General features: G+C 36.6%; 1 protein-coding gene and 1 long non-coding RNA gene across 4 annotated transcripts; both read right to left on the bottom strand.

The window, feature by feature from the left end:
* LOC110271250 lies at window positions 15,770-16,851 on the bottom strand. Its single transcript, XR_002361755.1, has 2 exons — window positions 16,167-16,851; window positions 15,770-16,080 (listed from the first exon to the last, which is right to left on the bottom strand). It is a non-coding gene; the product is annotated as an uncharacterized LOC110271250 (long non-coding RNA).
* Window positions 18,014-21,747, bottom strand: LOC110271249. 3 transcript variants are annotated; one of them, XM_021121773.1, is made up of 3 exons: window positions 21,286-21,747; window positions 21,062-21,207; window positions 18,014-18,964 (listed from the first exon to the last, which is right to left on the bottom strand). In XM_021121773.1, exons 1-3 carry the CDS (start codon window positions 21,397-21,399, stop codon window positions 18,859-18,861), a joined length of 366 nt encoding a protein of 121 aa, XP_020977432.1. In that variant the 5' UTR covers window positions 21,400-21,747; the 3' UTR covers window positions 18,014-18,858. The 3 variants fall into 3 exon arrangements, 2 of the variants coding, with proteins under 2 accessions (XP_020977432.1, XP_020977433.1); XM_021121774.1 differs by lacking the exon at window positions 18,014-18,964 and adding an exon at window positions 19,514-19,828; XR_002361754.1 differs by lacking the exon at window positions 18,014-18,964 and having other exon boundaries at window positions 20,044-21,207; window positions 21,286-21,386; window positions 21,453-21,747.

Below are 22,183 nucleotides of genomic sequence, written 5' to 3'. Positions count from 1 at the left end.
TATGTGAGAGGCGGAGGATGGTGGTAGAAGTGCTTGTTATGCCATGGGCCGAAGGGCCGTAATTGTTAATGAATTGGCTGGTTATGGATTTAACCGTGAGCCGGATGGCTAGATTATTGCCGTGTTACGGCGGAGCCATGATTATGGCTATGTATAAATGCATATATGCTGTTGAATGAATTGTGAATGTTGCACTTCCACTGTTGGAGATGAGAGTTTCCCTGGGAGGAAGCAGTGGCCAGCCACCACGTGCTCCAGGTTGAGACTCGAAGCTCTTTTGACCCTATGTCATAAGTGTGGCCGGGCACTGTGAAAGACCTGGATGAGCTCGCCCCCGTAAATATTCACCAGTGAAGGTGATGGATATGGATCATGATTATGATCAAGTTTATGATGAGTATAACTCGAGTTGGGGATGCGTGACAGAGGGACAGTCCAATGGTTAGCTACCAGGACTTGTCGGGTTGGCTCTATAACTGACAGATGATATCATCAGCCACTAGGGACAGGCATTCATCATATGCATACTATATGAATTGTTCGAGATTGCCTAATTGACTGCATATTATTTGGTAATTATCTAAATACCTTAATTGTTCCTATTTGTATATTTCTTGTTTGATATAACTGTGTTTGCTACATTATACTCCTGCTGGTGGTTGGGAGGTTTGAAGGAATTGGAAAGGGAAGTATTAGTTAGACTGAAGAATCTTTAGTCAGATGCCCTTTTATGGTTTAGCTTGTTTATAAGCTTTGATTTTTATCTAGAGGAAGTTCTAGGATTGCCTTCGGCGTTCCTCTATTATTATGTATTATATATGTGGAAGATGTTACCATGCTGGGGACCTCTAGTTCTCACCTATTCGGATTTTGTGGTTTTCAGATGTAGGACGTGAGGTTTCCCGCTGAGGCATGCTGGAGACTTCTAGATTTGCGAAGATCCTTTGTTCTCAGGACTATATTTTGGTTTATATGTTTTGCTTAGATACTTTTATCTCCTTTAAATAATACAAACTGTAATGACTCCTCTTATGGGAGATTTTGGAGAATAGGTTTTATGTATTTGTGTCCCTTTGGGTTTCCTTTGGGGTTTTTCCTTATTTTATCATATGTATATATTGCTATGCTCGGACCGGTTATCTTCGCAGCCGGATTTTGAGTCTTGATATTCCTGTTTTTGACACTCCTTTGTATATATATAATCTCGCGTTGGTTATCCTTGTTCGTTACGTTATCGATCGGAGTGTTGCGCTTTCGAGTTGCGATTTTTGTTTACCCCTTTTTCTACAAAGGCTCCTAGTTATAATCAATCATTCATACTACTATACGTACTATATTTTTATTTTTGAGGTCGTAATACCTTGCCATCTCTGAATTATGACTTAAGCATAAGACTCTGTATTGTAGAGTGTTACATGTTTGTTGACTGAACTTGGTATACGTTTTCCTTTTACTGACTTCGAGTGTGGAGTTTTACATCTTTTCTTATTGCGAGACCTAGATCATTTACTGTCTGGCGATAAAGAAGAGAGGCCAGGCCACATTCTCGTCGGCGATACAAACATCGTCTACCGGATTCAAAAGGGTAACACAGCCTTCAAAGCAAAGACAACTTATTAAGATTGCTCCGAAAAAAAAGAATTTACTCGAGGAAAAAATAAAAGATATCCTGTTCCACCATAGAGAATTTGTTTACTATCGGAAATCCGCTCCAGATTCTTCTATCGAACAAGGGCAAGGATTTTATTTAGGGCCGATCAAAAGCGGCTGAGGAAGGTGTCAGCTTTTCACTGCATCGAGGATGAGCTCAACGCCTGGTTTCGGTTGGCGCATATGTACTTTATCGGGTTACGGGTGGGCATTTTACCAGAGGTTTCTATTGTATCAATCTACCCCTGTGTGATTCCTGTTGAAGCATATCTCGGGGGGGTGTTAAACTGTGCTCCGACACAATTGCACCCAAATTCCTGGGTGTTTGTTAGAGCTTTCGAATGTCTGATGGATTATTTGGAATGTTATCCTTCACTTGGTTTATTTTTCTCTTTGTTCCAAGCTAAGGGTGTTCGTAGAGGTGGGTAGGTGAATTTGAGTGGTCATCCAGGTCATGGGATTTTCACTTTATACAAACAATCTTTCAAAGATTTTAAAGAAATGTTTGTTAAAGTTCAGATTGTTGAAGGTTTTTATCCCTTCTTTTTGGACTCGTTGCTTGAGGAGAGATTTCTGGTTTTTTGGTCTCCCAAGCCCAAACAGGTTTTAGATTGCGAAAATAGGGTTTCTAGCGAAGATTTGTTGTTAAATTTTTTGATGTCTGCAATGTCGTCGTCTTCTTTACTTTCTACGTCTACTCTTCTAGAGCTTAAAGGGAATAAGGAGGCGTTGGAGGAGTATCTAGGTAACCTGTAGGTTGTGTGGTTTGAGCTGTGGTTTGGGTTTGGTATTTTTATCTTATATGGTTTCTGTGTTTTTTGTGTAGGTGAGAAAACTTCCATGCTCACTACGGCGAATTTGAAAGCTTTTGTTTCGAAGAACAGAAAGAAAGAAAAGGAGGGATCCTCTACCAATGTAGTTAAAGAAGGTGAGGGAGGTGTTGGGAAGCTTGACGGAAGCTTTAAGAGGAAGAGAGGTGATGGTTCACCAAAAATTGTTGACCTTACTGCTACGAGAGATAGTTCTGCCATTTTTACTCCTGAGGAGATAAGTGCTGCTTATGAGAGTCAGGTGGTTCTTCATGGTTATAGGGAAGGTCCTCGTAACTCTCTGTGGTCCTCTGGGTATCTTTTTATGGCCGTGGCTGACGAGGTTGCTCAGGTGGATTCTGATGTTAAGATAATTCATGATGCAGGAAAGGTTGGGGTTGCTCGCTATTTGCAGGTATATTTTCTAGTGTGCTTTGTCTTTTTGCTATTGTAAATACTGGTTTGTGATGATTCCTTTTTTCGTAGGTGATTGGGGCTAGGCTTCTTTCTATTGGTCAGACTTCGGAGTTGGATGCTATCTTGGAGGGTGATCAGGTTGCTGCAATTAAGAAGCTGAAAGAGTCTTTGGAGGAGAGGGATGCTCGGGCTGAGAAGTTAAAAACTGAAGTTAGGGGTTTGAAGGAGAAGGTAAAGAATGTTGAGTCTGAGCTTCAGAAAGTTAGCGAGATCTTGAGTCAAAAGTTGAAGAGGCTGAAAAGGCGAATGCTCAGATTCCTGAGCTGCAGGAGGAGGTTTTGTCAGCCTTTACTCTTGGGTTTGATCGTGCTGTAGCTCAGATAGGAGTGTTATCTCCCTCTTTTGATGTTAGTAATTAGATGTTACAAAAATTGCTAGTAATGGTCAGTCGCTCGATGATGAAGCTCTGTCTGATAAGGGGAATGGGAGTGCTTCTGTTGAGAAAGTAGATTGAAGAAGTTATTATGTTTTAGTTTGTTTTTTGTAAAGCTTTTTGCTTTCTTTTGGAACACTGGATAATGTGTGGTTGATTTTGTTATGGTTTGGTAGAGCATGTTTGTACTTTTGTTTGAGTTTTGAATGAATGGATTTGACAATGTTGTTTTGTTATATATATGAATGGTTTGTACATGTTGTTGATATGGGTGTGAGGGACCTCATTAAAACCTCTCCCAGACAAAACCCTATGTGGGGAAAATCCTGGGGGTAGGAAAAAGAGTATCTCCTCTTGTCCATATCATTTCTATAATAAGTAAGACTTCAAAGAGGAAATGTTCCAGATTCCTGGGACTTCTTCACCTTCTAGTGTCTGTAGTTTGTATGCTCCTTTTCCGAGTAATTTGAGAACTTGGTAGGGTCCTTCCCATGAAGCTGCTAGTTTGCCATGTGTATGTTGTCTTCTTGCTTCCTTTGTTTTTCTGAGGACGAGGTCCTGTTCGTGGAATGCTCTTGGTTGTACTTTCTTGTTATATTTTCTTCTAATTATTTGTTGCATTGCGAGTTGTTTTATTCAGGCTTTCTCTCTGTCTTCGTCGATCGTGTCGAGCTCTGTCCGTCTGATGTTGTCATTTTGTTCGGTCGATATTTGATTTCTACGTGTTGACGTTATTGAGACCTCAACTGGGATCATGGCATCTGCTCCATATACCAGTCTGAACGGTGTTTCTTGTGTTGTGGATTGAATTGTTATGTTATAACCCCAGAGTACCTCTGGTATTAACTCGGCCCATTCTCCTTTTGCATTGCCAAGTTTTTTCTTAAGAGAGTTGAGAATGACCTTGTTGGCGGCCTCTGCGAGCCCGTTGGTCTGTGGGTGTTCCACTGATGAAAAATAGTTTTTTATCTGGAATTTATTTAAAAAAGAAGCTAAACTTTGGTCGGTGAGCTGCCGACTATTGTCAGTGATAATATGATGTGGTATACCAAAGCGACAAATGATGTGTTTCCAAATGAAAGATCTTACTTTATCAGCTCCTATTTTTGCTAATGGAGTTGCCTCTATCCATTTGGAGAAGTAATTTATTGCTACAAGTAAGTATTTTACTTGTCCTGGTGCTTTTGAAAAAGGGCCGAAGATATCTAGCCCCCATTTTTGGAAGGGCCAGCTTACCTCCGAGATGTGCAATTGCTCTGTCGGGTTGTGGATGGCCGAGCTATGCTTTTGGCAGCTGTCGCATTTTTTGACTTTATTGATGCAATCTTTTTTCATGGATGGCCAGTAAAATCCTACTCTTGCTATTTTGGATGCTAGGCTTAGGTCTCCTATGTGGTTGCCACATACCCCTTCATGGGCTTCGTTCATAGCGTCTTCGGCCTCTTCTTTGTTTATACATTTTAAAAGGGGTTGGGAGAACCCTCTTCTGTATAACTTGTTTCCAATCATAGTGAAGGATGCTGCACGTCTTTTAAATGTTTTGGTCTCTGGTGTTGTTAGAGGGATCCTTCCTGATTGTATCTATTGCTTGTATGGCACCCTCCAGTCTTCTTCCTTGGCTACTGAAAATATTGATTTGATACTAAAGCTTGGATTGGTGAGTGTTAGTTGAGATATAATAGAATCAGTTACAAGCTTTTTGGTTGTTGCTAATTTTGAGAGTGCATCTGCTCGGGTGTTATGCTCCCGAGTTATGTGTGTGATTTGTATAAAATGAAAGTGTGTGAGGAGCTCATTTACTGAGCTGTGGTATTTTTCTAGTAGCTGATCTTTTACCTGAAAGTGGCCTGTTATCTGCTGCACTACGAGTTGCGAGTCGCAGTATACTTGTAGGTGGGTAATGTTAAGAGATTGCGCCAGCCTTAGTCCGGTGAGCAGTGCTTCGTATTCGGCTTGATTATTGCTTGTCTGGAATGTGAATCTGATGGATTACTCGACTTGTAAGTCCTCCTTGTTGGTGAGTAATACCCCTGCTCCAGAACCTTCGTTATTGGAAGCGTCGTCGACATATCGCTCCCATGTATGTTGTTGCTTCGGTTGTTCTGATAGCTCGGCCACAAAGTCGGCTAATATTTGCGCTTTCATGGCTGTTCTTGGTTCATAGTCGATGTCGAACTCGGAGAGTTCGATGGACCACTTGACTAGTCTTCCGAATACCTCTGGTCGTGTTAGGATTTGACGTAGAGGCTGATTAGTTTTTACTATGATTTTGTTGCTTTGAAAATAGTGCCTTAGCCTTCTTGCTGAGATTACCATTGCGTATGCTAGCTTTTCCATTGAAGAGTATCTTAGTTCGGCATTTTGTAGTGTTTTTCTCACAAAATACACAGGCTCTTGTTTTTCGTTTATTTCTGTCATTAATGCCGAGCTTATGGCGTTAGTAGTAACAGATAAATATATTAATAGGGGCTTACCTGGGTTGGGTTTTTGTAAGACTGGAGGAGAGGATAGGGTTGCTTTTAGCTTCTGGAAAGCTGTTTCACACTCGTTGTTCCAGTTGAACCTTGTTTGTTTCTTAAGTATATTGTAAAAGTGTTGAGATTGTGTTGAGATTGAAGGGAGGAATCTGGACAATGCGGCTAGTCTGCCATTTAACTGCTGGACTTTCTTTACTGTTTGGAGACTTCGCATTTGTATTGCCTTGCACTTTTCTGGGTTTGCTTTGATGCCTCTGTATGTTAGCAAGAACCCAAGGAACTTTCCTCGGTTACTCCGAATGCGCATTTTTCCGGGTTGAGTCGCATGTTGTTCTTTCTGACTTGTTCGAATATTTCTTCCAAGTCATTTTCGTGATGTTGTTGCTATTCTGTTTTTACAACCATATCATCAATGTAGGCTTCTAAATTTCTTCCAATTTGGTCTTTGAACACTTTGTCCATTAGTCGTTGATACGTGGCACCTGCATTCTTAAGGCTGAAAGGCATAACCTTATAACAGTAATTTCCCAATTCAGTTATAAATGCTGTTTTATCCTGGTCTTTATGGTGCATTAGTATTTGATTATACCCTGAGTATGCATCTAAAAAACTTAGAGTATTGTATCCTGATGCATTATCAACTAATTTATCAATGCAAGGGAGGGGGTATGCATCCTTTGGACATGCTTTATTTAGATTTGTGAAATCAACACACATGCACTATTTACCTGAGGGTTTTCTTACCATTACCACATTTGAGAGCCATGTTGTAAATCTGAGTTCCCGTATGAACCCTTCTTGAAGTAGCTTCTGTGTTTCCTCTTGACAGGCTGACCTTTTTTCATTGCTCATGTTTCTCTTTTTCTGAGCTATAGGTCATATCTTTGGGTCTATTTGTAGTTTGTGGCATATTAGGTCGGGATCGATGCCAGGCATATCTGCTAGGGTCCATGCGAAGAGGTCAGCATTATTTCGAAGTATGCTGATGATTTGTTGCTTGGTGCCTGCGGGAAGTGAGTGACTGATGTAAGTTATATGGCTATGATTATTGTCTAAAAGTACCTGCTCGAGGTCATCGGTTGGTGAAGGTCTATTTTTTTGGTCTTCCCGAGGATCTAACTCGGCCATTGGTGAGATGTTAGCCACTTGATGAGGTTCCTCTGATTTGTTATTCTTATAGCTGCTTGTTGGCTTGTTCTTTAGGCTCTCATTGTAGCACCTGCGAGCTTGTGTTTGATCAGAATTTATTGTCGCCGTTGTACTGCTGGATACCTAAAATTTTACACAAAGGTGGACAATTGAAATTATAGAAAAAAAGGAATTTAAAGACGGTCTACCCAAGATCATATTGTATGGACTGGGGCATTTGACTACTAGGAATTGCACATCTTGTGTTTGGCGAAGTGGGTGTTCTCCTAAGGTTATCTTCAACCAGACGCTTCCTAAGATAGAGACTTGTTCTCCTGGGAAACCGACCAGTTCCCCCATGTATGGCTGTAACATATTTGTGCTTATTTTCATTTTTTGGAATGTAGAATAGAAAAGCACATCTGCGCTGCTGCCTGGGTCGAGCAACACTTTCTTGACGAGGAGATCTCCCGTCTGGACCGAAATAATCACTGGGTCGTCTAGGTTTGGTGTTGGTGCTTGATAATCAGATTGTTCGAAGGTAATGCGAGGTGAAGATTATTAGGGTGTGCCTGTTCCCTTTGTCGCCTCTACCATTAACATGGTTCTGTAGTTGCGCTTTCTGGCCGAGTTTGTGTCCTCCTCCTGCAAATCCTCTGGAGATGCAGTTTATGACTCCTCTGGTTGGTGGTGGCGGAGGTTTGGCTTTTTCGATTGACCTTTGTTCAGTTTGCGGATCGTTGGTATTTTGCCGAGCTGGCTTCATTCTGCCGCCGATGTATTTGTCAAGGTGTCCTTGTCTGGCTAGCCATTCAAGGAGGTCCTTAGCGATGACGCATTCATCGGTTGTGTGGCCAAATTTTGATGGAACGCACAGTGCTTTGACTTGTCGACGTATCTCTAGTCTTGGTAGGCTCCTGCTCGGCTGGGTGGTTTGATTATTTTTGCACTCAGTATTTCCTTGATTATGTCTTCAGTCTTCGTGTTGAACTGAGTGTAGGTGTCATACTTGGGTGTTAGTTTGAAAGGCTTTCTGTTATCTCTCTGATTGGGGGTTCTGTTATGCCTTTCGTCTTCTCGGCGAGCTTGAGGTTTGTCTGTCCTCCAGGCTTCCCTGAGCTCTTCGATTTTCATTTGTCCTGCCACTTTTTCGCGAAACTCCTCCAGAGTTTTAGTTTTGGTTACATCTATTGTCTCCTGGAATTTGCCTGGTCTGAGACCGCTTTTGAGTGCGTGGAGGTGCACATTTGGATCGAGGTCAGGTATCTCCACTGTTGCCTTGGCGAATCTTGTCATGTAGTCCTTCAGACTCTCGTGTTGTCCTTGCTTGATGGTGCTGAGATAATCAGTTCCGTGGACATATATCCGGGAAGCTGCAAAATAGTCAATGAAGAACCTTGCCAGGTCCTCGAAGCTGGAGATTAAACCTGCAGGAATCTTGGAAAACTAAAGTAAAGCTGCACCATCTAAATAAGTAGGAAAAGAACGGCAAAGCACTGGGTCAGAAGCACCATTAAAAAACATCATGGATTGAAATTTTTTTATGTGCACCCGAGGGTCTCCGATTCCTTCGTACGGTTTTAGCCCGATTGGGAGCATGAAGTTTTTCAGCATCTGAACGCTCATGACCTCCTGTGAGAAAGGGTTGTCAATCGTGAGCCTTTCCTTGGACGGCGTTATGCTCGACGGGTCAGCTCCTTTTTTGTTTAAGCCATTCTCGGCAGTATTTTTAGAGGATTGCTCCGCCACTTTCCTAACCTCAGCCTGAAGCTCGGCTATCATGGCCAATAGTTCTGCCTGCGTGTGTTGATTTACCCTGTTGTCCGCCATATAGGGTATGAGAGCCCTGCAAAACAAAGAAAGGGAGGAAAGCAGAGGAGAAATGTGGGGTTAATTGCTTATAATTCGGGCCCCACGGTGGGCGCCGAAATGTTCCGCTCTGGAGTGTGGCTTCTGACTTATAACTCAGCTACGGTCAGACTGAGAGGTCCTTCTATTACTCGGAACGTCCTCCTTGGAACCGGGATGAGGTCGGCGTGGAACCTGCAAAAGGGACTCCAACGCCCAAGTCAGTAATATTCTAAGATAACAACAAATACTTTAAAAGAAAATAAAATAGGTGTCTTATGTGTGCTGAAGTGCTTTATTATTCTTCAGTGCTCAGAAGAGATGGGATCAGAATAGTGTCCCCTAGTGGGGTTAGGAGGTGACTTATATAGACGGAAAAGCTTAGTGATTTCGCCGTTATGCCGACCTTGATAGTAGCGCTGTTATGGATATTTTCTGTTGTGCCCTTATATCTCAGTAAGTTTGGAAGATTCAGCTATTATCGGTTAGTTTGGAGAATTCAAATCCGACATTTTCTGTTTATGGTTAAACTCGGTCAAAGCTTATGGAAGCCGAGTATTTCGATATGGATCAGAAACTAAATTGAAATTCATATATGGGATTATATATAGTGTTGTAGTGATGTAAGCTTATCTTTCTCATAACTATATCAAGTACAATATATAGAAATGCAAAGCTGTTAATCTGTTACAAACTACTAGCTACAGTGGTAACAAATCCTTCTTGATCTTTGATCTTGAATTCTTTAATCATTTGCTCTATTAGTCTCCCTCAATCTTAAAGTCACTTCTTTAGAGTTATTTTATTAAGTTTTGTTCTGAATTTTTTAAAGTTGATCATTGACAAAGCCTTAGTGAATATATGAGCAACTTGATCATCAGAGATATAAGCGCCACATTCAACTTTTGTTGGGTAACTCTTTCATAAATAAAATTGAGATCAAGCTCAAAATGCTTTGTGCGACTATGGAGAATGGGATTTGGATCACTTCATGTAATCAAAATATCATCTACATATACTAGAATATATAATTTTAGATTGCCATCATGTTTCATAAACAAGCAATGATCAGATTTAATTTTCACAAAACTAAAGGTATCTAGTGTTTTAAACCATAAGAAAATTTTTGAAGTTGATAAACCTGAATAGATGTACCCGAATTAAAGCATTATTGAAGTCAAATTGACAAATTTTCCACTTATAAGTCATTGCTAAAGTAATAAGAACTCTAATAGTAATATGTTTAAGAACAGGTGCAAACACTATTGGTCATAATCCACTCCCTCAATCTGATGATTTCTCTTTGTAACAAGGTGAACCTTGTACTTCAAGATGCTGCCATTTTGCTGGTGGGTGTAAAGGCAAGAGAATCGGTGAGTAATGAATGAAAGAGGTACTCTCTGCCATGATCGCTTTGAAGTGATTTGATTTTTAAACCTGTATGTGTCCCAATGTTTGTTTGAAATTGAAGAAAAGCTTGACTTTTTGAATGTAATAACAAAACTGAAGTGAATCTGGTGAAAGCATCAACAAATAGTTAAAGCCATGTTAAGAACAAATTGGTGCAAGTCCCCACAAATCAGAATAAATCATTTTCAAAGGTGCTAATGCTATAAAATTAAAAGAATCTAAAAAAAAAAGGGAAGATCATGCATTTTAGCTTTGCAACATGAGTCACACAAACTAGATTTTATTGAATTTATAGCAACAGGGACATTACACTTATTCATAACAGAAACTAGAGTTTTTGTGGCACAATGGCCGAGTCTATGATGGCAAAGATTATACGAATTTGCATAAAGAATTAAAGGCTACAAGAGCAGAAGAGGTAGGCTGAAGTGACTTTGTTTTGTCATCTTCATAACCTGCAATTAATTAATTAATTAATCAATGATGGGAATTTCTTAAAATAGTTAAGTTAATTCCATCACAATTATCTCTATAGTTCTAATTAAGGAGTTAAGTAGAAAACATGGTTTTAAGGACAATAGGAAACATGGATATTCAATGCCCGTTTGAACTTTGTTAAAAAAGTTATTTTAAGTAAGCAATACATTACTTTTAAAAAAGAAAATTTAATTAATTGTTTATTTTTCAATTAATTATCTGTTTTTAATTGTTTATTTTCAAATTAATTATTTATTTTTAATTTTTTTATATTTTTAAATTCAAAATTTTCTTTTCAAATAAAAATAATTAAAAAATTTAGAATAAAAATTTTATCATTAATCTAGTTACATACGTATTGGATTGAAAAAATATATAATGTTTTTTAGAAATTCAATCGATTGGATGCACAAATTAATTGATTGAAATTCAGGCTTCTCAAACTTTAATGATTGAATTTTGCAAGGCATGTGCGATTTTTCTTATTCAATCGATTGGTCATATTACCCATTCGATTGAAATCATCAAAGCAATGTGGGTTTAGTTAATTCAATCATCAAATGGAATTTTCGAAAATAATAATTTTCAAAAATCCCATTTGGAAAGCCTGAATTTCAATCGATTGGTTTGTGCATCCAATTGATTGAATTTTTAACAAACACGATTTTTCCAACCTAATACCTATGTAATTGGATCAATGATAAAATTATGATCATTAAGATTGTAAAATATTTATTACGATTAATGGAAGATCTAATTTATTATTGTTTTAGTTTTTGATTCTCAATAAACATGATAGATAAATGATAAAAAAATAATTTATAAAATAAAAAATAGATTTTATAATTAAATAATATATAAAAAACTAATTTATAATTAAAATTAAATAAGGACTATTTAGTAATTATTAAAAAACTTAAAAAAATATTTTGTTATGAGACCATTTAATGGTCCCAACGTCCTGGGACCATCAAATCCTTTGGACCATGAGAATAGATTATGATTCAATTTTTTATTATTCACAAATAAAAATGGAGCAGATTCTATACGGATTATTATAAGATGTGGTGGGTTGAGTAGCACAAAATTCTATCCTTATCCGTCTCGTTATCACCTTTATTTGTTTGAAAAATCATAAATAATACGCTCGTGATAATTTTAAATTTGTATTTAACATTAATATTTAATCTTACATTATTCTCGTTAAATAAATGTAATTATAAAAATAATTCTTTATCCAAATAAAACTAAAAGTTACTCTTAAGAAGAATAGAAAAAACGATCACCGAATCTAAACCAAAACTTAAAAAAAGACAAAATAAAAAGTAAATAAAATAATACCACTTATTTCAACATCAATTTTATTTCAATAGAAATTTATTTATCAAAGGTAATGATGTTCTTATAATTCATCATTCAAAATATTTAAAACAAGAAAATCAACATCCATCTGGTTTCCATGGAAACCTTATATATGTATTATTATTTGGTGCATATCTAAAAGGTCCATTTTCATGTATTTTATAAATACATTGTTTACAGTTTCCTTGATCTCTATCTTGATCATATATGTCGACCCGATGACACACACCTGGCCATTGAAAACTACAAAAAAAAAGTGTGCCACCAAATAACTTAAGACTGAAATTAAACTCATATGTATCCATATACTTTACAAGCTTCGCTCCAAGATCATCATTTTTGGATTTGCAATGAATTGTTAAGTCTTGATGGCCTTCCAAATAATTTTGGATGGTCACGTGTATCTTTTGTGTTATGCCCACATGTATTTTTGGTGTTATTGCGCCGCTACAAAATAATAATAGTTGAACCATAAGAAGAAGAAGAAGCCATGGCACGAAAATGCTTCTAGCACAAAGATCCATTGATGTTTGGATAATTATATCACTCTCTCTCTCTCTAAAATCATTGTTGTGTATATATGTGTATATATATATATATAATTGAAGTATTAATTATTAAGAAAATTAAATTGGGTTAGTCTAGTAGTTAGTTTATTAGTCTGTTAAAGTAAGTGTTGGGATTCGAATCGCATTTAATAGCCATTAATTATATTTACAGTTATTGTCTTTAATTTTTATTAAAACATATCTAATAAATAAATCAAAATAATTAGATTTCACGTAATTATAAAAACTATAACATAATTAAAAAAACATATACAATTAATATTTTAAAAAAAGGAATCATAATTAATTGTTGTGATAAGTATGAAGTGGGTATGAGGTGGATGACCATTTCTCTATGCTATTAAGAATATCAAGAGAAATTGTGTAATTAATTGAGTTTAAAAAGTTGACCCCTTATTTGTATATAAATAGGGGTTTGCTCTGAAAGATAGAAATACATCAATAAAGCATCTCTTCTCTCTCTATGAAGCTTTTCTTTCTCTTCATACAAATTCAAATCATGTGAATTAAAGAATATTAAACTAAAATAATTTTTTACTTATTCAAATTGAATTCAATAAATACAAATTTCTTATCTACAAATTAATTTCGTTAGATAACCATGGTCTTTCGGTTTACTATATATAGATGGCCACACAAAATTATAAGAATTATCATTTTTATTGCTCTTGCTATTTCAACTATTATTTTCTTCTTCTTTTTTTTTTCTTTATGTAGAATTTCTTTTATATATAAATATACTCAAAATGAGAAGGCACAGATGAGTGTTTCATTGATTGTTTGTTTGACGAATACTATAGCCCAAAAAGATCTCAATTTAGCATTCTACCACTATCGATAGAAGTTAAACATGTAATAATTCAAGGTAGCAAGTGTATTTTTTATAGTATTGGATAAAAAAATATCTATTAAAATGAATATACCGATTGTAATAAATTTTATTTCTCAATTGTTTGATTTTTATGACAGTCTTGTGAATTCTTTGAAGACACAAGACAATAAAATATGTTGACTTTAATATCATTAGAAGCTAAATTTAATTGTTCAAGTAAGCACCACTAATTATGTTAATAAAGTAATTTTGTAATAATAATGTAATTTACATTTTAATTTTTTCGAATAAATTTCTTTTAAAATGTAAGAATTAGACTCAATTACGCTAAAATTTTAAAGGTAATATAAAATTTCACAATATGTAACACCCTAACTATTAAAATGTCACGCTTCCGGATATGCTACTCTGATTGCTCGGGTATTACGACGACTCTTAAAAATATTTAATACTATAATATGAGTCTGTATAAAAACTAACTTAAATTGAATTACTGCTCAGAAGACTTTTAAATAGATAACTTACATCCATACAAATATCAATACTTACATAGGGTTACAGAATTATTATAATAGGATACATGAAAAATAAAACCATTTTTAAAAAAACAGTGATTAATAATCGCCTTATGTATTTTTACAGAACCCAAGATTTATATTCAAACAAAATCTGGAATCCTTTTTAAAATAGAAAGCTGTTAATTCTAAAAATAAAATCCAAAGGCCTTTTTAAAGTTTTTCCTAGATAGCATAAATGACCAAGTTATTCTAAGCATAGGTTTATTAAGTCTATGCTGAACCAGTTTAGGTTTTTATACTTTTCTAAACCAAAAACACAAACCAAGCACGGTCTTCGGCCCATCTCATAACCAACCACGGTCCTAGACCCAAACAACTCAAATAACAGCCAATCCAACCCATTTTTAGTCACAAACACAAATAGGAACGTTCAATCACAATCAAGCAGTTACATCAAGTAGAGCAATTAGCAATTAAACATAATCACATTGGCAAACCAATTACAATATGCACACCCAAATAATGTCGCATAGATGCATATGATGAATGCCTGCCCTATGGCTGATGAGTCTCATCTGTCGGTTATCAAGCCAATCCAACAAGTCCGGTTTGCTAAACTCTTGGACTGTTCCCTGACGCGCATCCCCATGAGTCTATGCATAGCTTTTTCTCATATATATATATATCAAATCGCTTAATAGGGATACCATTCCCGGGAATTTATACGTGCCCGGCCACCCTTACGTCGTAGGGTCAACAGAGTATCGAGTTTCAACCTGGAACACGTGGTGGCGAGCCACGACACTTTACCCAGAAAAACTCGTATCTCAGATAAAAGAAGTGCAAGGGTCACATATTCATTTATTCATTATCATTTTCGCACTTTATTACAATTCATATCAAATCAATCATCATTCAAGCCTTAAGTCACTTTTTCTCAAATCTCTTTACTTTGAAACCAAAGTCAATCCATCTCAGTCTTAACTCTAAAATCCTCATGTCTCAAATTATTCCAAGTTCATAATCCACATTTTCTTAAAAAAAATCCATATCAAATGGGAATCCTTTTTGAAAAGATTCAAATCCTTTACTTTTAAAATCATTTGTTTAACTATTTTAAATCAGAGTTATTAATTAACAACCTTAGCAAAGACTCAAGACTTTAGGGAAGAATAGCCTACCTCATTTCTTAAATTCTTTAGAAATCCCCGAAATTATAGTTACTTAATTTGAAGTCAATTGAGATAGACTTAAAACAAAAACCAAAGCATGTTTAAAACACTAAGTTTCAAATCAATTCTATTTCATTCTTAAATCGGTAACCTTCCCAAAAGCCCGGAATTGTTTAGTCTTGCTAAATCAAAATTTAAAGAGTACTTTAAAAGCAAAACGAACTTAATTAATCAAAGTTCAATTTCTTTTAAAATCCACTAAAAATACTTCCAAAAGTACTTCTTTAATCAAACTTCAAAACATAGGTTCTTTCATATTTAAATCAATCTTAAAACATAAACTTCCCGTAAAACAGATTAAACTCGAAACATCTATTTCTTAATAAATAAAAAACCAAGCAATGGAACCTCTCAAATTCATTCTTTTTGTAAATCACATTTTAAAACAGAATCTTAATTTTCATGAAAATTCAGCAGCATCTCCCTAAAACTTAGACTTTGCCACCCTTTTCGAGTCCCAACCAAACCATTCTGTAGCCCCTTCCACGGCTCAAAACCAAATCAGTTTAAAATCAGACTAATTTCAAAAATTCATATTTCAAGAAACGACTTCATTTTTCAACGGATTAAACTCAATTTTAAAACTGTAAAGAAACAACTTTAAAGAAATGCTTCAAGAACTGTCCGTTTCACAAACCAAACAGTAATCCAATCAAACAAGCAGTCATATCCATCCAAGTCAATCAAGCAATACATAAGACATATACAATCATTAGAAGTGCATTTCTCACATAAATATCCATATATAATAATTCCAATTTATAAAGTATAGTTTTCTGAAAAAGACCCCTACCTCGTTCGCAACTAACTACGCGACAAAACCCTTAAAACTTTGATTCATAGCAGCAGCGTCAAATCCGACCATCCTCGCAACAGTCACAACCTCTAAACACAGCACACAAGGACCGTAGCTTAACCCTAAGACATTAACGCCGCGTAAAACTCAAAATCTATAACAGAACAACGACAAAGGAAAAGAGGTTTTCGGAGCTGAAACAACTTACTGCATAACAAGGAACCAAGACCGGAGCAGTCGCAGCTCCGGTGACAACTTCCGGAGAGTAGAACGGTGACTGAGCTCCGACGGGATGCTTACACCGAAAGCAGAGGCAACCACCAGCCACGGCGCCAATTGGAAATGGCCCTACGTGGCGGTGCACAGCCCGACGACGGCTCAGCAGTGGCGAGGAACGGTGACGGCATGAACGGCGATGAAGATGGCTGGCTCCAGTGACGGTGACAGGTCGCGATAAGGGTGACGATGGCAACTGCTTCCTTAAGCAGCGGGCTCGCAGTAGACACGACGCCTCTCCCTTTCTCCGGTTGGTTCTCCCTCAGCGTGATGCTCTCTCTCGACGGCGATGCATCTCACGGCTCCATGGTTGGCGACGGAACTTCGACGGCGGCGAGCCCATAGCAGCAACGCATGGTTCGATGGCGAGCTCCAGGGCGTGGGGCGGTGCGATGGTAGTTGCTTCTTCTCCGGATCTCTCTCTTGATGGTGATGTATGTGCACTCAGTGAAGAGGGGGGAGGGGGAAGGGAAATGGGATGGCGGCTGCTGAAGGAAACATAGGAGGGTGTGGGTGTGTTTGTCTTTATTGAAGAAGAAAGGGTAAAAGGGAGGGGTGAGTGGTAGCTGTGGAGGCATGGCGGTGGGGATAAGGAGGTTAGGGTTAGGGTTTTTAATTTGGAATTAGGATTTGCTTTTGGGGAAAATGTGAAATTAGGGATTTTTGATAAATTAGAATTTGGTAATTTTAATTAAATTAAGGTATAGAGTATTAATTAAAATTTAATTTAATTTCATAAAATTATTTTAAAAATATTATTTGATTATCAATTTGCTAAACTTTATAATTTAAAATAATCAAAATTTGTTTTAATTATCTTTAATAAAATAATTTTCTGAGATTAAATTACTTAACGAGTAAATAAGTCAAAATTAGTTTTTAATAAGATTTTCCGAAATTTCTGGGTCTTACACAACAAAATTAGCATTCATTTAAAAAAATAAATTTATTTATGATTCTTTTCTAATTATAAATAATAACAAGACTTAGGGAGAAATATTAACGTCATCATTCTTATTAACTAAACTATAATATTAGGATGTTGATAGTTTCATAAGTGAAAATTATTAAGCAATAACGTAAAAATTAACAGCTAACAAGCAATAAAAATTCATAAAAAAATCTATTATATATTATCAATTTTATAATTAAAATATGTCACATATCATATTCTCATCTATTCTATTTATTATCTCTTCTATTATATAAAAATTAGGTTTTTGTACTTATACAACTAAAAAATGCTTAATACAGATATATTTACATACAGATTTGGTCTTTATTACCGACAAATTTTCGGTTACCGACAGATTTTGTCCTTCAGTAAAAGTCTCATCGGTAATTTACCGACATATTTTTACCAGTTATTGATAGATTTTTTCTTGGTAAATTCTCTCCTCCATTTCCCTGGAACGTCAAACTTTTCGATGGATTTTTCGTCGGTAATTAGAGACAGATTTTTCGATGGATTTTCCGTCGGTATTTAGAGACAGATATTCTGAAGGATTTTTCGTCGGTAATTAGAGACAGATTTTTTGACAGATTTTTCGTCGGTAATTGGAACCTTGGAAAATCATTCCAAACTCTGAATACAGACTGAAAATCCGTCTGTAAGGTAAAATAGAATTTTTTTTTTAGATTTTTCTATTGCAAAATAAATATGTTTTCATACAAAATAAATATAAAATTAATAAATACAAATTTTATCAAATTTGTATTCGAATATTTATAATATTTCAAAAAATTAACAAATTCATCGTATTATCAAACTAAAAGAAAAGTATTATAAACAAGCAAGTCAATATAATTCAAAACATAAACGAAGTGTATTGATACATCAGCTATAATTCTCAGTATATTGTTCAACCATACTAAAACTACCAGCTATAGTCTTTAGTGTCATCTTCATCCTCATCATTATCGTAGTCCTCACTCGAAGAGATTGAGGGTGGCGGCGGTGGCAGTGGTAGTGGAACAACACTGGAACTACTTGATGTTCTAACCTTCTCGTAATAGCTAACATAAGCCTCATTCCATCTCTTCTGTTTCATCTTTTCCTTCTTGACCTTTCCAATTGCCTGTTCTAACTTTTCTAACTTATTTTGAGTCTTATCCAAAGGAGCCAAGCATGTATCAAACAACTTACTAATACGCTCATTTGTTTGTTGAGTAACACGCTGAAAAAGTTCTTCATTGAGATTATGAATCTGTTCTCACAAATCAGAAGTGAAATTTTGATTTCTAGATGCTCTTCGAGATACAGAATTGGCAGAAGTGGTTCTAGACTTGATAGAACTAGAAAAGAATGTCCCTTTTTCGTAAACTCGATTCTTCTTTTATCTACCACACACTTCCTCCCAAATCAAGTCTTCATCAATTGGTGGTTGTAATACCATAACTATCAAAATGTCGCGCTTCCGGATGCGTCACTCTGATAGCTCGGGTATTACGACGACTCTTAAAATATTTAATACTGAAATATGAGCCTGTTTAAAAAAAACTTAAATCAAACTTTCAAGACATACATCCGTATTTAAAATAAAAACTACAATACTCATAAAGAATATATATATATATACATATTACTAATTTACAAGCATTACATAATCAAAGTCCTATCCCTCTTATAAAAACTTGTAAAAGTAAAGGTGAGGAAAAAAGTAACTAATACAACATAAAACATCGATTAAACAGAAAATATAAGCTCTTCCAAACTTCGTCGTCCAGGACCTAAAAAATCAAAAGACTTGTAAGGGAGTGAGAACATTGTCCTCGAAAGGGTTCTCACTATAAGGTTATAGAATGGCTATAATAAGATACATGAAATAAATCTGTTTTCCGAGTACAGTGACCGTTGTTCGCCTTATGTATCATTTCAAAAACCAAAGGTTTACATTTAAAGATCTGAAATCCTTTTTAGAAGAGAAATCCGTTTATTCTTAAATACCCAAAACCATTTGTATCAAAACTTAAAAGTTTTTCCTAGACAGTATGAATGACCACGCTGTTCCAAGTATAGGTTCATTACATCTATACTGAACCAGTTTGATTTTTCATACTTTACTAAACCAAAAACTCAAACTAATCACGGCCTCCGGCCCATCACATAATCAATCACGACTTCAGGCCCAAACAACTCAATCAACATCCAACTCACCACAATCCAACCAATTTTCAGTCACAAACACAAGTAAGAAGGTTCAAACACAATCAAGCAGTTACATCAAGTAGAGCAATTAAATATAATTATTCGCATACGCAAACCAATTACAATATGCGCACCTAAACAATGTCATATAAATGCATATGATGCATGCCTGTCCTATTGACCATGAGCTCACGTGTCGGTTATGTTGCCAGACCCGACTCGGATAAGTGGGATTACACCACCATCCTTATCCGTAGGTTCCATAAACAAGCGGGATTAAACACCATCCTTGCTTGGAACACGCAAGCGGGATTAAACCACCTTCCTTGCCAACAATTTATCAATACTTGAGCGGGATAAAACCACCATCCTTACTGCAGGCGGGATAAAACCACCATCCCTGCATAACGGTTTACGCACTGAGCAAGCAGGATTATACCACCATCCTTGCCAGGCAAAAAAAAACCTCATCATATTCTTAGCAATATCCACAGTCAATCAAACTCAAAATCTCATTACAATAGTCATTCTTGGCTCACTTACTTTCAAATCACAAACGTATTCAGTTCACATCTTGCCAAGAACCACTTTTCTCAAGTAAATCTTCTTTTCAAAACTTCCAAGCAACTTCAAAACCAAGTCAAATTCAAAATCTCTTCTAAAAGACTTAAAATCATTCATTTTCAAACCATTCGCTCCATCACTTTGAAATCAAAAGCTATTAATTAAAATCCATAACAAGGTATCATGACTTTAGGAAAGAATAAACTACCTCATTTCTTAAATATTTTTAGAAATACTTGAAATCATAGTTACTTGAATTGAAATCGATCAAAATAAATATTTAAAACCAAAACCAAGGCATGTACGCGAAAAGTTCTGAACCACTTTCAAAACCAAAATTATTTAAGCCCAAAAGCCAATTCCATTTTATTCTTAAATCGGAAACCTTTCCAAGACTTGGAAGTGTTTAGTCTTGCTAAATCAAAATTTAAAGAATACTTCGAAAGCAAAACGAATTTAATTAATCAAAGTTCAATTTCTTTTAAAAGTCCACTATAACTTCTCCAAAGGTACTTCTTTAATTAATCAAACTTCAAAACATAGGTTCTTTCATATTTAAATCAATCTTAAAACATAAACTTTTCTTAAATAAATTAAACTCGAAACACCTATTTCTTAATAAATCAAGAACCAAATAATAGAACTTCTCAAACTCATTCCTTTTCTAAATCACATTTTAAAAAAAATCTTAAATTTCATAAAAATTCGGCAGCATCTCCCCTAAAACTTGGATTTTGCCATTCTTTTTGGGTCCCAACCAAACTATTTCGCAACCTTCTTTAACGGGTTCAAAACCAAATCAGTTCACAATCAAGCTGAATCCAAAAGTGCATACCATTTTCATATTTCTAGAAAACCAACTCAAACTCAAATCAATCTCCAATGGATTAAACTCCATTAAAAAACTTTAGAAGAAATAACTTTAAAGAAACATTTCAAAAACAGTCTATTTCACAAGACCCAACAACAATCCGGTCAAACAAGCATTCATATCCATCCAAGACAACCAAACAATACATAAGACTTATACAATCACTAAAAGCACATTTTTCACATCAAAATCTATATATAGCAACTCCGAAATATAAAGTTTAGTTTTTGAAAAAAGCCCCTACCTCGATAAGCAAAACCATAACCCAAATGTGTCGATTGAACTCTTTTCGCTCAGCCCGAAATCAACGGCAACCGAAACTTCAGCTCCGCTTGCTTTCTCAATAACAGAACAGCCCCAAACGCAACATGCAAACTCGATTTCTAATTCCTAAAAGCATCAATGTCACAAAGACTTTAATACACGTAACAAAACACTAACACTGGTCTCCAAAACAGAAATACTTACTGTAATACGAAAACGAAGTAGCGGCGGTCTCTGAACCGGTTTGGCAATGGCCCCGGCAGCAACCTCATGCGACAACGGCGACCGGATTCTGGCGACAGCAACTGAAACCAACATGGAGTAATTGTAACATTTCCAGAACTCGAAAGACCCAATACTTAAAACCTTACCGGCAGTGTTTTCTGGCGATGGCAGCGGGGTTTTAGGCGGCAGAGGTGACGTGGAGCTCAGGCGGCAGAGGTTTAGCCACCCACCTCTAGGAGCGGTGACGAAGCAAGCGGCGACGGCTGGACGCGGCGGTTCCAGGCCCGCAGCCCTCTCTCACTCTCGAACCCTCTCTCTCTCCGCGGCTCAACTTCAACGGCGACTCCAAGGTGGACCAACAGCGACGGCGACGGCACGGACAGCAGCGGCGGTGCGACGCTCCTCGTGATGCCTTCCCCCTTCTTGCGCGCACGCCCTCCCGTCAGTCTCTCTCTCTCACCTCAGTTCTGATCCGTGACGGAGACGACCTCGCAGACAGCAGCGGCGGCGTCAACTAGGTAGGGCGCAGCGACAGCGGTGGCACGACCCACCAGCACCGGCGCGTCTTCCCTTTCCACCGGCACTCCCTCCCTTTCTCGGATCTCCTTCTTCTCCCTTCCCCTTCTTTCTTCTTTCTTTTCTTTTCTTTCTTTCTTTCCTTACAGGAACTGTGTGTGTGTGTGTTTTTTTGGTTTTTGTGTGTGTGTGTGTTTTGTGTGTTTGTGTCCGTGTAGGGTGTGGGGTGTGGGGGTGGTAGAGGTGAGTGGGTTAAGGTTTAGGTTAATGAAGGTAAATTAGGATTTGTGTTATGTAATGAAATTGAGAATTTTAGAGATTAAGATAAGGTAGTAGTTTTTAATAAAAATAAAGTATAGAG

This window comes from Arachis ipaensis, chromosome B04 (genome assembly GCF_000816755.2).
Source record: "Arachis ipaensis cultivar K30076 chromosome B04, Araip1.1, whole genome shotgun sequence".
Classification (NCBI taxonomy): Eukaryota; Viridiplantae; Streptophyta; class Magnoliopsida; order Fabales; family Fabaceae; genus Arachis; species Arachis ipaensis.
Note: the sequence above shows the minus strand (reverse complement) of the source record. Positions and strands in the feature narration are given on the sequence as shown.

What these genes read in the sequence shown, in the direction of transcription:
- LOC110271249 (XM_021121773.1), bottom strand. Translation starts at nt 21,399, where the DNA reads ATGTTGGTTTCAGTTGCTGTCGCCAGAATCCGGTCGCCGTTGTCGCAT. An exon ending in TACTTCGTTTTCGTATTACA is followed by an intron (nt 21,208 to 21,285) that starts GTAAGTATTTCT and finishes TGATGCTTTTAG; the next exon opens with GAATTAGAAATCGAGTTTGC. An exon ending in TTATGGTTTTGCTTATCGAG is followed by an intron (nt 18,965 to 21,061) that starts GTAGGGGCTTTT and finishes TTGATTTTTTAG; the next exon opens with GTCCTGGACGACGAAGTTTG.